Below are 13,174 nucleotides of genomic sequence, written 5' to 3'. Positions count from 1 at the left end.
AGCAGAATTTATTGTCGTCCAGCTTGCTTACAATATAAACAATCTGAACAATAAACATTTTTGTGATTAAAATATTTTTAACTCATTCACCGGTTTAACGAATGAGACCTAAGATTACTTCGCTGAATTACTTGTGAGTACATAAAAATTAGCCGTAGAAACCTTAAAAAAGCAAATAAATGGTTCCTCCGGCGCTGATGAACATGTGTGCATTCGAAAGAAGAGGTTAATCCAAATGATGGAAAGGGTTAATTATCAAACTCATCACTGAAATTGATAAATGGTATCAACTTCATTACTGATCTCAAGTGGCTCATTAAACTCGTTTAATGATATCAAATTTATCACTAAAAAAAGTAAGGAAGTATTGACACGTGGCAGGCGACATAATTTGAAGTTTATATGAAAATAAAGTATGCAATCCTTTTATTAAATTAATTTTAGAATATAATTATCTAAATAAATGCATGGAACTAACTTTTAAGATATAATTAACTAAACATCCAAGATTAACTTTTATGTTTTTTATTGGGAAAATAGATTTTTTTGCCACTCAACTTATAGTGTTTTTAGAAACTTACCACCCAACTAATTTTTTTATTCTTTTAGTCACTAATGTTAGGTTTGGTTTTATTTTTAGCCACCAACTTAGGTTTGGATTTGATTACCAGCATTATGATAATTTTTTTGTCGCTAAACTTATTGCGTTTTTAGAAACTAACCACTGAACTATAATTTTTTTATTTTACTCACTAGTGTTAGATTTAGGTCTTTTTTTTGTCACTGAAGTTAGGTTCAGATTTGATTATTAGCATTACATTTTATGTGTATCATTATTAAAATATAGTGGTAGTCGGTAATATTTTGATGATTTGATATATGTTTGTATTTTTATATGTAGTACTTTTTATGTCTTCAAGGTCGCTTACCTTGGATGATAAGAATTTTACAAGCATTATATGGCCTTTAAAAGATGTAGTTTCATATATAACTTTATTTTTTTTCTTCCGAATGAAAATCCAGCGTTTGAATTTTTACACACAAAAATAAGTTATGAAACTATGTTTTATAAGAATCTTAAATACATGCTAAGCACTAGAGAAAATTTGTAAACTAATGAGAGGGACGGAGGGAGTAATAATAATATAAAATGATGCATTATATATAGAGGACAATCATCGAAAATTAAGTTTTCCTCTCTATTTATTTATCTCGAAAATTGTAATAAGATAAAGTTATTAAAATTTTTGAAGATAAATTTAAGAAAGATCTTAGACTGAGTTAGTCCATTGAAAGTTTAATAGCAAAAGATGATGCGTCATATCACTCAATTACACTTTATCTTATGAGAGAGGGTGAATTGTTTGAAGTCATTGATTTCATATTCATGATTTATTGAACTTTTAGAATCTAATTACTATTATACCTGATTTTAATTTTTCATCGTCTCATTTTATATTACTATTGCTATATATAAGGATATAGACATACGACACATCATCAAAATATCAGATACTATCACTATGTATAAATGATGATACAAAAAATTATCATAATGCTAGTAATCAAATCCAAACCTAAGCTGGTGGCTAAAAACAAAACCAAACCTAACATTAGTGACTAAAAGAATAAAAAAATTAGTTGGGTGGTAAGTTTCTAAAAACACTATAAGTTGAGTGGCAAAAAAATCTATTTTTCTTTTTTTATTAGATTATAATTATTTTTGAATAATATTGAAATATTTTCTCTTTTAATAAATTTTATTTATGTGCATATTATTGTTTGCAAAAAAATATTTTTTAATTTTTATTATATCATCAACTTTTTTTTAAATTTTAAGAATAATCTAGAGATAGAACATAAAGAAATTCTTTTCGATTTTCAACACTTTTCTTTCGTTTGGAGTTTCTTGTACCAAACAAAAACATGAAAATAAATATATGTGAATTTAACATATGAAGCAGCAGACATTATTCAAATCTTCAAAAACAACGCATAATGTTTAAAAGTTAAATGACAGATGGATCCAAAAACAAACATTGTTCAAGCTTAATTAATTAAAATGTTAACCGAATGAACACACGTCTAAGAAACATCAGTGAACATGGAATTAAAATGTTAACTTTGTCCATCAGTTTCTCTAATATTATGCTCTCTAGGTTGTCTCATAGTCATGTTTTTCTTACATTTGTTCTTTCTATGACCACTTTCCCCTCATCTGCTGCATTGCATATACTATTGAATTCCTCATCTCTAATATTATGCTCTCTAGGTTGTCTCATAGTCATGTTTTTCTTACATTTGTTCTTTCTATGACCACTTTCCCCTCATCTGCTGCATTGCATATACTATTGAATTCCTCATCTGCTGCATTGCATCCTCCTTCTACTATTGAATCTTTGAAGATTTGTACCATGTTGTTGGCTACTTCTACATCTAAATCCTCCCTCCCATTTTGACGTATGTTTTTACAATATTACTCTTATTGTTTACTTTCTTTCTTTCTATTTTTTACTTTTTCTTTTCTTTTTTTTTTTATTTTCTTTCATTTGTTTTTCTTCAGTTTTTTTTATTAATGTGTCACGTCAACGGCCAATCTGTCCGTATATACTTCCGTTATTTTTTTTAACGGCAGTGATGAGTTTGATACCATTAAGCGAGTTTAATGAGTCACTTGAGACCCCATGAAGATCAGTGATGAAGTTGATACCATTTGTCGACTTCAGTGATGAGTTTGATAATTAACCCACAATAAAAAAATGGTGAACCGATTGTAATAAGGATTGGCAAGAATAATAAGATATGTGTTAAGATTGAGAACACCTGAACAAAACTTTTCAGCAGCGACTGTATTACCATATGTTCATAACATAATACCAGGTACATTTACAGGTCTACAAGATGTTACAGCTAATCTGTGATTGCATGTTAAGACAGATCAGATTCCATATAATGAACCTCTAACTTGACATCATGACATGATCAATTGACTGGAGTGCTTCGTTTGCGAAGTAACGGACATCTACATCTGGATCCTCAGCAAGTTCTACAAGACAAGGACGAATAGTATTCTCCACCACCTACATGGCAGGCAAAACCTCAACAAGAAAGTAGAAATAGTAACGAAAGACCGATAAATAAAGTTTGATAGATAACACGAAACACAGCGAGAAAACTTACAGATTGATCCAGAATAGGTATAAGGGATTGTAACACCTTTGCTACATTGAATTTGATGTTGGGCACTCTAGAGAAAATAATGTTCAAAATGTCAGATAAATTCCAAAGCCGATTACAAGTGAAAATTTTGAAGATTTTGAAGACCAAAACACTTTACCTATCCTTGGACAATGTAACAATTACAGGCAGCAATTTAGAACATGTTATTTCTGAACCCATTACAGGAGCGAGTAGAGAAATAGCACGGAGAATAGTCATGCGATACAAGTAATGAGGGTTATTAATCATATCCAAAACCTGCACAAATGATAAATTAGTCTCGTGCTGAACACAGGCTTCCAGAAATATACTAACCATTAACACATTCAATAACTAGTAATAAGAAAGAGAGAGGTAGCTTCAGTTACTATTATATACAGAAAAGGATACATTACATTTTAGTCTGATTCAGATGTATCTTTTAGAAGTTTAATGCAGATTCAGATTCAGCTCCCTATCTGAATTCAAAATCTGGCCAAAACTTTATATTTAATGGATCCTATTCTCATCATAAGAACATGGTACAGAGAGCTTTTCTCTTAAAAAACTCGTCTACTATTCAAGGGTAAATTTAGGCCCACGGTGACAAAAAAATTTAAGTCCCAACTTATGTCTTGATTTGTCTTGGATGGACTAAATAAATAGATCTTGTCTTCACACTCAACAGTATAGCTTCGATTCTGAGGACAAACCTGTGGAACGATGTGCTGCATCGCCCATTCTGGACCAAACTCTTCTGCAAGGCGCTTCAGGTTAGTAGCGGCAGCATCTCGAATTGAGTATACCTGCAACACAAGCTCAATGACTATATATGGAAAGTTGGAAACATATAATATTCCTGTAAAAGACTTTCTATGGCCCTAAGTGTTCCTGCCAGAGAGATTTTTCAGGGAAAGTTGGAAAAAGGCTATTACAATCCCTGCTGAAAGATACAAAAATTTCCTTCTAAAAATCAAGACGCACAACATTTACAAACAATTATAAGATTGAGATAGATATCAACAGACATCTCAAGTTCTGCTAACACTTTCCCTTATACTGTAAACGGACGCATGCCTGCATCCTCTAGTATATAATACTTTTAAAATCTTCCAAATATACATGCTATTTTATGTAACCTACAAATTATTTATGAACTTTGGTAAACTGAAACTAACCTAAAAGATGAAAATCACATGTTCAGACTTCTGATCTATAGCTAAGTTGACCAATTTACAAAAATAATTTATCATATCACTACTTTCTTAGATATATAGATGAAATTGCTAGCATATAATTAGCACATTGACCCATCTTGCACTTCCAAACACACCGGATGAATTCAGGGAGAGGAAAAACAGGAAAAGTAAAAAGGAGTGAAATACCCAACATGCTTGCTTATTCAGGTCATGCAAAGTATTATTCATTACATAGTGACAACAGTACAAAAAAAACTAAGAAAACTATGTTTTGCAACTCTAAATTCCCATATGAAAGACAGAATTGCACAAACCTTATCCTGCAGCCACTGCATACAGAGAGTACCTAGTTTATCATCAAAAAAGCCTACTCCTAACTGACTAGCCAACAAAGGTATATACTCAATAATTGCCAGGCGTACTCTCCAATGTCTATCTTCTGCAAGCTCAACAATCGATGGTAAGAGAGATTGGGATAACAAATCTATCCCAATAACCTGCAAGGAAAGTTTAATTATGACCATGAAATAATGAACCAATAGCAGTTAACAAGTGGAAATTTTTTTGTAGTGTAAGTTCTGGCACAGACATGATTGCATAAAAAGATGGCCCGAGTACTTCAAAGTTAAATACTTAAAGCTCAGAACAAGACAGGAGCACAACTATAATCTCTTGTGAAAACAACCTGTACCAGATCTCCGCCCTCGAGCTGTAGTCTTATAATGTAAATTGTACTATTTCAGACCGGTAGACTATATATTGTACATTTGTTATAGAAAAGTGTATCTAAATTACCTGGTTGACTTGATCCAGCTTGCTGATAATACTAAGACGTACATCAGGAAATTCATCCTTCAGAAGAGAAAGAAATATTGGAAGGAGCTGTTCAATTGTTGCATCCTGCAAACACGTACCAGACAAGTTTCAAAATTCAATTTGCCAGACACAAAACCAATGATATTAATACTAGTTATTGAGGGAGGACCATTAGTTCAACAATTATATGACCAAGAACCTTATTTTAGAAGAACAGATCAGCCAAAAAAAAAATCACTATAAATTATCTTAACAGGGTTGGCTGCTAAACACTTGAGCACATTCTACCTGCATACCTGTAACTTTTTGACCACGTTTGACATGTAACAAGAATCACAAACCTTACAAGTTACAACTTACAAGTGATAAAAATAAAAAATGTTGTTGGCAATTTAATTTCCCATACAGGTTTCATATGAATGGCTATAGTTGATCATTACAAGCATAAACAGATTGAGAAACATATACCACCTAAACTAGGATATGGGATGAATATAAGAGGTTGCACAGGAGTCAACTGAAAGATACTCGCCTTTCCTAGTACAGGAGCCATGCCCATTATAACTGAGGCCAGAGCAGATCTAACATGTTGAGAGGAATCAGAAGACAACTCCTACAAAATATAGAGTCATTTAATAAGATCACTGGACTAAAAACCGAATTAGAAGATTAATGCAATTAAGAGGAGCTATGAAACACCACCTTTACACATGGGAGGATGTGCTGGATAGCTAGCTCCGGATCAAGAATCCGGCAAAACTTGGTAACTTTTCCAGCAGCAGCTATACGTACTTCAGCTTCATTATCTCGTAGAAGTCGGACATATGCAGGAACCAGATCCGCCCTTCAAACATAAAATTGTCACAATTTAACTTATAGCTAATTGCATTTCTTCCAAAGTAGATGACCATTTTAATTAAATTTGACATTATAATATTTATCTGTTTAAGTAACAATTTATATCTTGTTAAATATTGACATAAGCCCTAGTTAATTCTTCCAGTTTGCATAATTCTTCATAAACAGCACATACAAACTTTTCTTCATAAGTTTTTTGATTAATGATAGTTACTAAAGACTAAAGAGATAAAAATATGCAATCAGTTAGCAGTAAAAAACATGAGGCTTGCTTAACTCATGATATAATATTAAACTAGTGTAACACTTGAGCACAAGTTTTCTCTGCCAAATAAAGTCTTACTACTATTCTTATCAACTTTCTGGAAACATATTGAAAAAATGGAAACCCATTTAAGCCACTAAAGTTCTTGGAAGCAATATTTCTCAATCAGAAAATCAGAGCTATTGATGCAAAACACTGTCCTGATGGTAGTAACATTTATTATTTATATTTAAGGCCACGCAGAATGATATCAACAATTGCCAAAAATGATAACTCTGACTGAATAATGATTCGTCTCTCAAGATATGTTATGGCAAATTTCAGACACAGAAATAAACCTGGTAGGTTCAGGTCCCACAGCTTCACATAATTCATACAGCTGATTGGCAACCATGTAACGAACACGCCACGACTTATCCTGATCAAGATAAGGAAGCCAGTCAAACCAATGGTTTGATGATGCAGAACAAATTCTAAATTCGTACTTCTAAGCATCTTAAAGATTCGAATAGTTGTATCAAAGTGAAACTCGACCATAAATAGAATAAGACACTTAAAAGACAAAAGTTAACAGAATCAAGGAGTGCTTAAGCAGTGGAAAAGGTGCTCCTAGTGCGAATCTGATTACCTCCCCTCATCCTGTACTTCAGATTTAGATATATATAATTTAATCCTAAGAATTAATATATTTTAGTGAGAGTACTAAATTAGTAATCCTAATTTCCAGCATTACAGATATTAATACCATTTGAAACAATTATATTCTAATGTGAGGTGTCAATAACAGGACCTAGAGCCATCCAGGGACTAAGTCCGCAGGGATCAAGAAAAGGTTCATTAATTACGAATTACCTTCCAAAAATTATGGAGAGCAGTAGAGCACTAGGAAAATACTTATTGTTATGCAAGAATAAGACGTTACACTGAAGCACACTAGGCTTCCAAATTAAAAGGGTAAGTGGAAAAATCAGCTAAAAATTGGTAAAATTATCTTCTTGTTCATGAAGTAGCATGAACTGTAGAATGCAATATAGAAGGCGCAACTGAAGGTAATATTCTTAGAAGAATTTGCAATTGCAGAATAATGAGGCTATCGAGCAGTCAGCTGTTTTACTGTTATAATACAACAAGCCTTGTTAATAACATGCATGAGATCCCCGGACAAAGTATTCAAAGTTCCATCGAGAATAATAGGAAGTTTAATGTTAATCCAGCAGTCCAAAGCTGCACCTGAGAGAAGTTGACGATAACAGGAAGAATATGTGCTACACAATCCTTAGGCTCTAACAACTTTCCAAGAGCAGCACATCCTTCTACAGCTAGTAACCGAACAGAATCTTGATCTAACATAAAGAAAATTTAGGTTATAAACAGGCAACCGAACACCAAATAAGACTTACAAGTGTCCACATAATCTTGCTTCCACAATTAGATATGCAAGTTGAAGGGAAAATATTAATTACCTAAAAAGGAAACTTATTGTGTACAGGTTTATATATGATCCTGATGGTACATAATCACTTTCCAGCATTAATATTGTACTCTAGCGAAAAGAGGAAAGTGATAGGGATTTAAAATCAAAAGGAGAGAAGCTTTCCCTTTATATGCTCCTGTGTTCAACAAGGAGAAATATAGAGAAAGTGTCTTCTCACTTAATTTTCCCTTCATCTTATGTTCTAATTTAGTGTCGTGGGCAAGAGTCTAAAGGCTCGATATCTATCACTATAAATTAACTATAGCACAATTAGCAGATTACTGCATTTAGACAAAATAAAATTTGTATGCTATAGTCCCACCAAAAATGTTATTTGTGGCTTTCAAATCTTGCTGTCAGTTTCCCAGCTATTCTACCTAGAAAGTTTTAAAGCAGTATACATACATATTTTTCTGTGTAAACAGATGACATCCAATTTTAACTCAAAAGTAATTCCAACTCACCCTAGTCCAGTTTCTTAATGAACAATCTGCCATTTTAGTAATTGCAAGACTAAATTACTACAGAATTGATATAGCAACCAGAATTTAATCTATCAATCCCCTAAAATGTGCACAAATCGATTCTTTTGCAAAATATGCAGCCTCAAATAAATTAAATTTTAATACCCTGAAGTCGACGCTTACCATCTTGTGTAAGATCCTCAAATATTGGCAAGATATCAGTCTTGAGATGAGCAGGTTCAATGGTAGCAGCAAACTTGCCCAAATTTGTGGCAGCAGATCTCCTCACCATAGGCATGTCGTCCTGACACAACTGACTGTATATTGAAAGCAATTCAGTTTTCAACGTCTCAGGTGCACTCGGATATGCAATTTGAAACAATCCACAGGCAGAAACTCGGGTCGTAAACCATTCACCTGCTGCTAGCCTCTGAAAGATACCAACAACATCAAGTTACAATTTGCGGACTGATGAGAAACGAAAACTTTATGAAACTTTGATGTGCATGAGGTCACAATGATACGCGAGCGTGTGCAAAGGGAATCAGAAATTACCAAACAAGCTGTTCTTAAACGGATAGTTTACGGATATACTAAATTTACCATCGAGTACCATTCAAGTGGGACCCACAAGAGGTAGATTAAGTATTTAGTAACATGTAAGATGCGTTGGAGTAAACTTTGAACATTTATGTATTTAACTACATTCCTGCTTTAGGCAATTGAACATCATGCACAATAAACAACGTAAACTAGTTCTGCAGGTTACATACAAGCAATAAATTTAAAAAGTAATGGGAGGTGTGTGGCCATGTACTTTCTTCCACCCTTCTTCTGAATTTAGATAAAGAAATAAACCCATGAAAGGGGACTTCCAGTGGATCAAGTTCCACTTATGAATATGTTTATGAGATGAAAGGGAAGAAAAGCGAACAAGAAGCCAATAAAACAGTTTTTACTTTTTAGTTTCAAACATAAACCAAAATCCTTTTTATTGATATGTACAATCATAACCCCTCCAATTACACTCCTCGTTATCCCCGCACGCACTAATATATGTTTTTCACTCCAACTATTCTACTTTCCTACTCCCTCCGTCCCTGTTTATCTGTCCACTTTGGAAGTAAAAATTTGTCCTTATTTATCTGTCCATTTATACTTTCAAAACTAATTTAATGATAGTTTTTCAAATATATCTTCATAATTTCAATTTTCAAGGCTTGAATTATTTAAAACTTGGTTGAATTCATGTTTTCAAGACATAAAGTAGGGGTATTCCACCATTTTCAAGATATTAATTAGAGGTATTTAATGAAAAAGTTTATACAATCAATTATTCCTTGGTATGTGTTTTTTTCCCCAAAATGGACAGATAAAAAGGGACGGAGGGAGTATAATTTTACTCCGGAAATGCTTGAAAACAAGGCATTAGGCATCAGAACCCAGGATTCTGAAAAGCACAAGATACACCCCCCTAAGGGTTCATAATCTCCCAGAGAGGCTTTGGTAGTTTCCCTTTAAGGTGCTCACTCTATGTACAAAATGAGTGACCACACACCTTACTAAAGCTCAATCACTAACAAGTAACAACTTTGCAAGCATTCAGGTGTTAAAACCAGAAACAGGAAATGAACATGAAACATTCAGGCTATCTTACACATATAATATCAAAATTTAAAAAGAGAAAAGGGTAAGGCGATTGAAAGAAATTAACAAGCATGTAAATAAAGGATATCATAAAATATTGAAATCACGCCTACACATAAAACATCTCCTTGCTGCTTTATCAAGATGCAAACTTTAAACCATATTCTTCTCTTTCTTTTTTATTTGCTGAAAAAGCAGTTCATTTTACACTGCCAATATTAAATCTATTCTGTAATCATTAACCAACCTTCACTAGAGGAACAAACCATTCATTTAAATCAGTCTCTTTCATCTGGGATCCAATTCTACAAAGCGATTCTACAGCTTTGTCCCTGACACAGGTTTCTTCAACAGTGCAAAGGGTTTCCAAAGGGGTGAGCAAAACATGAGCATGCTCCACACCTCCAACGTAAGGAATAAATACCCCCAGCTCTTCCGCTATTGCAAGAAGAACCTCATCTTCGTCGTCATTATTCTCGCTTAGAAATGGGATCAATTCCTTTCTTGTCCGTTCCTCCCCAAGAGCGCGGGCAATGGTTGAAAGCCTCCTAATAGAATACAATCTCATTTGAATATCGTCATTCTTCAGCTCATCAATCAGCACAGCTATTGGGTAGAGCGGCTCGTCAGCATTAGACATTGTATCTCACTAAATTCTTGAGCTTTAAACAATTAATAAATGAGTCAGCTTACACAGTCCTGTACATGTAGCAGTCATTTAGCAATTCCTACAATATCATCAGCCGTAAATAATTTTAAAATCCTTGATATGTTTTCTTCAATCATTCAAATTTATTAACATAATAAGTGAACCACAGTGCTACATTATCTCTTGCATTTATCTCCTTTTTGCAGCTTCTCTTAAATGATCGCAAATCTTTAAAATTTTTTAAAATAATTAAACTAAAAAACCCATGACTTTGAACTTCTTCCTAAACTATTTTAAATATGGGTCCTGTTCCCTGACAACCGTGTGTCAGGGAACATTTATCCAACCATCACTCTCCCAGCCGTTGGATCAACGATCCAACGGCTGGGATAAAAGAATATGTTTTTAAGGATCCGCGTATATTTTCCGCGGATAGGGTTATTATACGCGGATCTTCCGCGGTTTTTATGCGCGGATAAGGCAGAGGGTATCATGGTTTTCATACTTGTTATTGCTCCTCCTTGTAAGCAGAGTCTGGGGAAAAACAAGACAAAAACAGGGAGTGGTGAAGTGGAGCTTGATAATTGAGGTGGATTTCGTGCAACCAGCTAACCTACTTATACTTATAATTATAAATATGAGTTTATATTTATAATTAATATAAATTCATTTTATATTAATATTTATATTTATAAATATTTATAATTATAAGTATGAGTTTATATTTATAATTAATATAAATTCATATTTATAATTATAATTAATATTAATTATAAATATGAATTCATATTTTATATTTAAATGTTATAAATATTTATAATTATAATTAATGAATATTTATTAATTATATTATAGATATTAATTATAAATATGAATTTATAAAATCTTATAATAGTCATGAATATAAATATGAATTTATATAATATGTCTTCTCATAAGAAATATGAATTTATATTAATTATAAATATGAATTCATATTTTATATTTAAATGTTATAAATATTTATAATTATAATTAATGAATATTTATTAATTATATTATAGATATTAATTATAAATATGAATTTATAAAATCTTATAATAATCATGAATATAAATATGAATTTATAAAATATGTCTTCTCATAATAAGATTTCTGTAAAAGATATTCTAATATCCAATATATTCATGCTTATTTTGATTACTTTAATTTTAATCTAAAATTTAATATGGAGGGGAAATCTAACTTGTTTTTGAAAATAAGCAAATAATAAAAAACTGACCAAATTCATATCATAAAAGAAAGTAATTGTGAGCAGGGGATATGTTAGCTGTTTTTGACTTGCTACAAGGAGTATAACAATGAAAACCATTATACCCTCTGTCTTATCCGCGCATAAAAACCGCGGATGGTCCGCGTATAATAACCACACAGCAGTCTATCCGCGGAAAATATACGCGGATCCTTAAAAACATATTCTTTTGTCCCAGCCGTTGGAAATCCAACGGCTGGGAGAGTGATGGTTGGATAAATGTTCCCTGACACACGGTTGTCAGGGAACAGGACCCTTTAAATATTTCTATCAGCAGAAGGGTAACACGGAAACAGTCTCTTTAAGTAGCACTAAGAATCTCAGTACATTTCACCCTCCCCAGAAACCTTGCTTCCGAAAAGGGCAGGAAAATATCCGTCACCAGATATCTGGGCTCTATTTCATAAAGAAATGGAGCTGGGGATTGATAAAAAATGGATCAAGGTCTTAACTTTACACCAACCGGCAACCCCAGCTCAAAAAAGCTACAATCTAACACAAAGATGCTTTCTTTAATCAAAATTCTCAAAATTTATACCAATGTATAAAATTTCTATACAACAACGAATGAAGGAATTGAGAAAAATGGACAATTTCTTGAGATCTCAGAGACAGCATAAATAAAGATACTCATACAAGATTAAGCTAATGTCCTACGATTTAAATGCAGAAAAATAAATAAACACAATTAAACATGGCATAGATGATAGATACATATATATACATACAGAAAGTGAATTAAAGGATTTGCATAAAGGGTCATACCGGTTTCAAAGCTTTTGTCAGGGGTGTTCTTTCTTTTCGGTTTACTACAAAAGAGCAAGGAGAGGTATTCAGCAGAAATACATTTTATTATATTTTTTTATATCATATATTAATTTATATGTTATTTCAGTATTTGTTATTTTAAAAAAATCTCAACTGGTCATGCTTGACTAGATATATGGAAGTAATCTTCATTAATGTTATGAGATGAATATGTGAATGAATTTTGGTTTATCCCAAAACTTTTGATCTTTTGTTTACTTCTTAATAATGTGTATGACTTTTAACTTTTCACATTACTTGTAACTTATATTTGATGGCCTATATAAAGTCATTTGTATAAATTTTTAAAATACCTGAGATGAATAATAAAATATTCTCTCTTTCTTTTTCTCTTGTCTAACTCCTTCAATTTTTTTTCTACATTTATTATTATAAAACACGTTTTCAGCACTACTCGTTTCTTTTGTATGTTGTACAACTCACTCTTCTTCTTTGTTTAGAAGACTCACTCTTTTGCTTTGTTCGCATATTCTTGTACTTCATAT

General features: G+C 32.4%; 1 protein-coding gene across 2 annotated transcripts; it reads right to left on the bottom strand.

The window, feature by feature from the left end:
• Positions 1 to 2,813: 2,813 nt before the first annotated feature.
• On the bottom strand, positions 2,814 to 12,762 carry LOC108193881 (serine/threonine-protein phosphatase 2A 65 kDa regulatory subunit A beta isoform). Of its 2 annotated transcripts, none has more exons than XM_017360728.2 (13): positions 12,627 to 12,762; positions 10,169 to 10,583; positions 8,458 to 8,704; positions 7,567 to 7,679; positions 6,675 to 6,754; positions 5,916 to 6,057; positions 5,746 to 5,826; positions 5,193 to 5,297; positions 4,712 to 4,894; positions 3,912 to 4,004; positions 3,338 to 3,477; positions 3,181 to 3,247; positions 2,814 to 3,080 (listed from the first exon to the last, which is right to left on the bottom strand). In XM_017360728.2, exons 2-13 carry the CDS (start codon positions 10,559 to 10,561, stop codon positions 2,961 to 2,963), a joined length of 1,764 nt encoding a protein of 587 aa, XP_017216217.1. In that variant the 5' UTR covers positions 10,562 to 10,583; positions 12,627 to 12,762; the 3' UTR covers positions 2,814 to 2,960. The 2 variants fall into 2 exon arrangements, with proteins under 2 accessions (XP_017216217.1, XP_017216216.1); XM_017360727.2 differs by having other exon boundaries at positions 10,169 to 10,620; positions 12,627 to 12,741.
• Positions 12,763 to 13,174: the final 412 nt, after the last annotated feature.

The sequence above is a fragment of the Daucus carota genome, chromosome 7 (assembly GCF_001625215.2).
Source record: "Daucus carota subsp. sativus chromosome 7, DH1 v3.0, whole genome shotgun sequence".
NCBI lineage: Eukaryota > Viridiplantae > Streptophyta > Magnoliopsida > Apiales > Apiaceae > Daucus > Daucus carota.
The sequence above is the reverse complement of the archived record's forward strand: the minus strand, read 5'-3'. Positions and strand labels throughout refer to the sequence as shown.

Bases quoted from the DNA above. Each gene is read 5' to 3' on its own strand.
- LOC108193881 (XM_017360728.2), bottom strand. From the start codon at position 10,561: ATGTCTAATGCTGACGAGCCGCTCTACCCAATAGCTGTGCTGATTGAT. The intron at 8,705-10,168 runs GTTGGTTAATGA...GGTATCTTTCAG, and splicing joins GGTTTGTTCCTCTAGTGAAG to AGGCTAGCAGCAGGTGAATG. The intron at 3,478-3,911 runs GTTTGTCCTCAG...TCATTTGTGCAG, and splicing joins TGCAGCACATCGTTCCACAG to GTTTTGGATATGATTAATAA.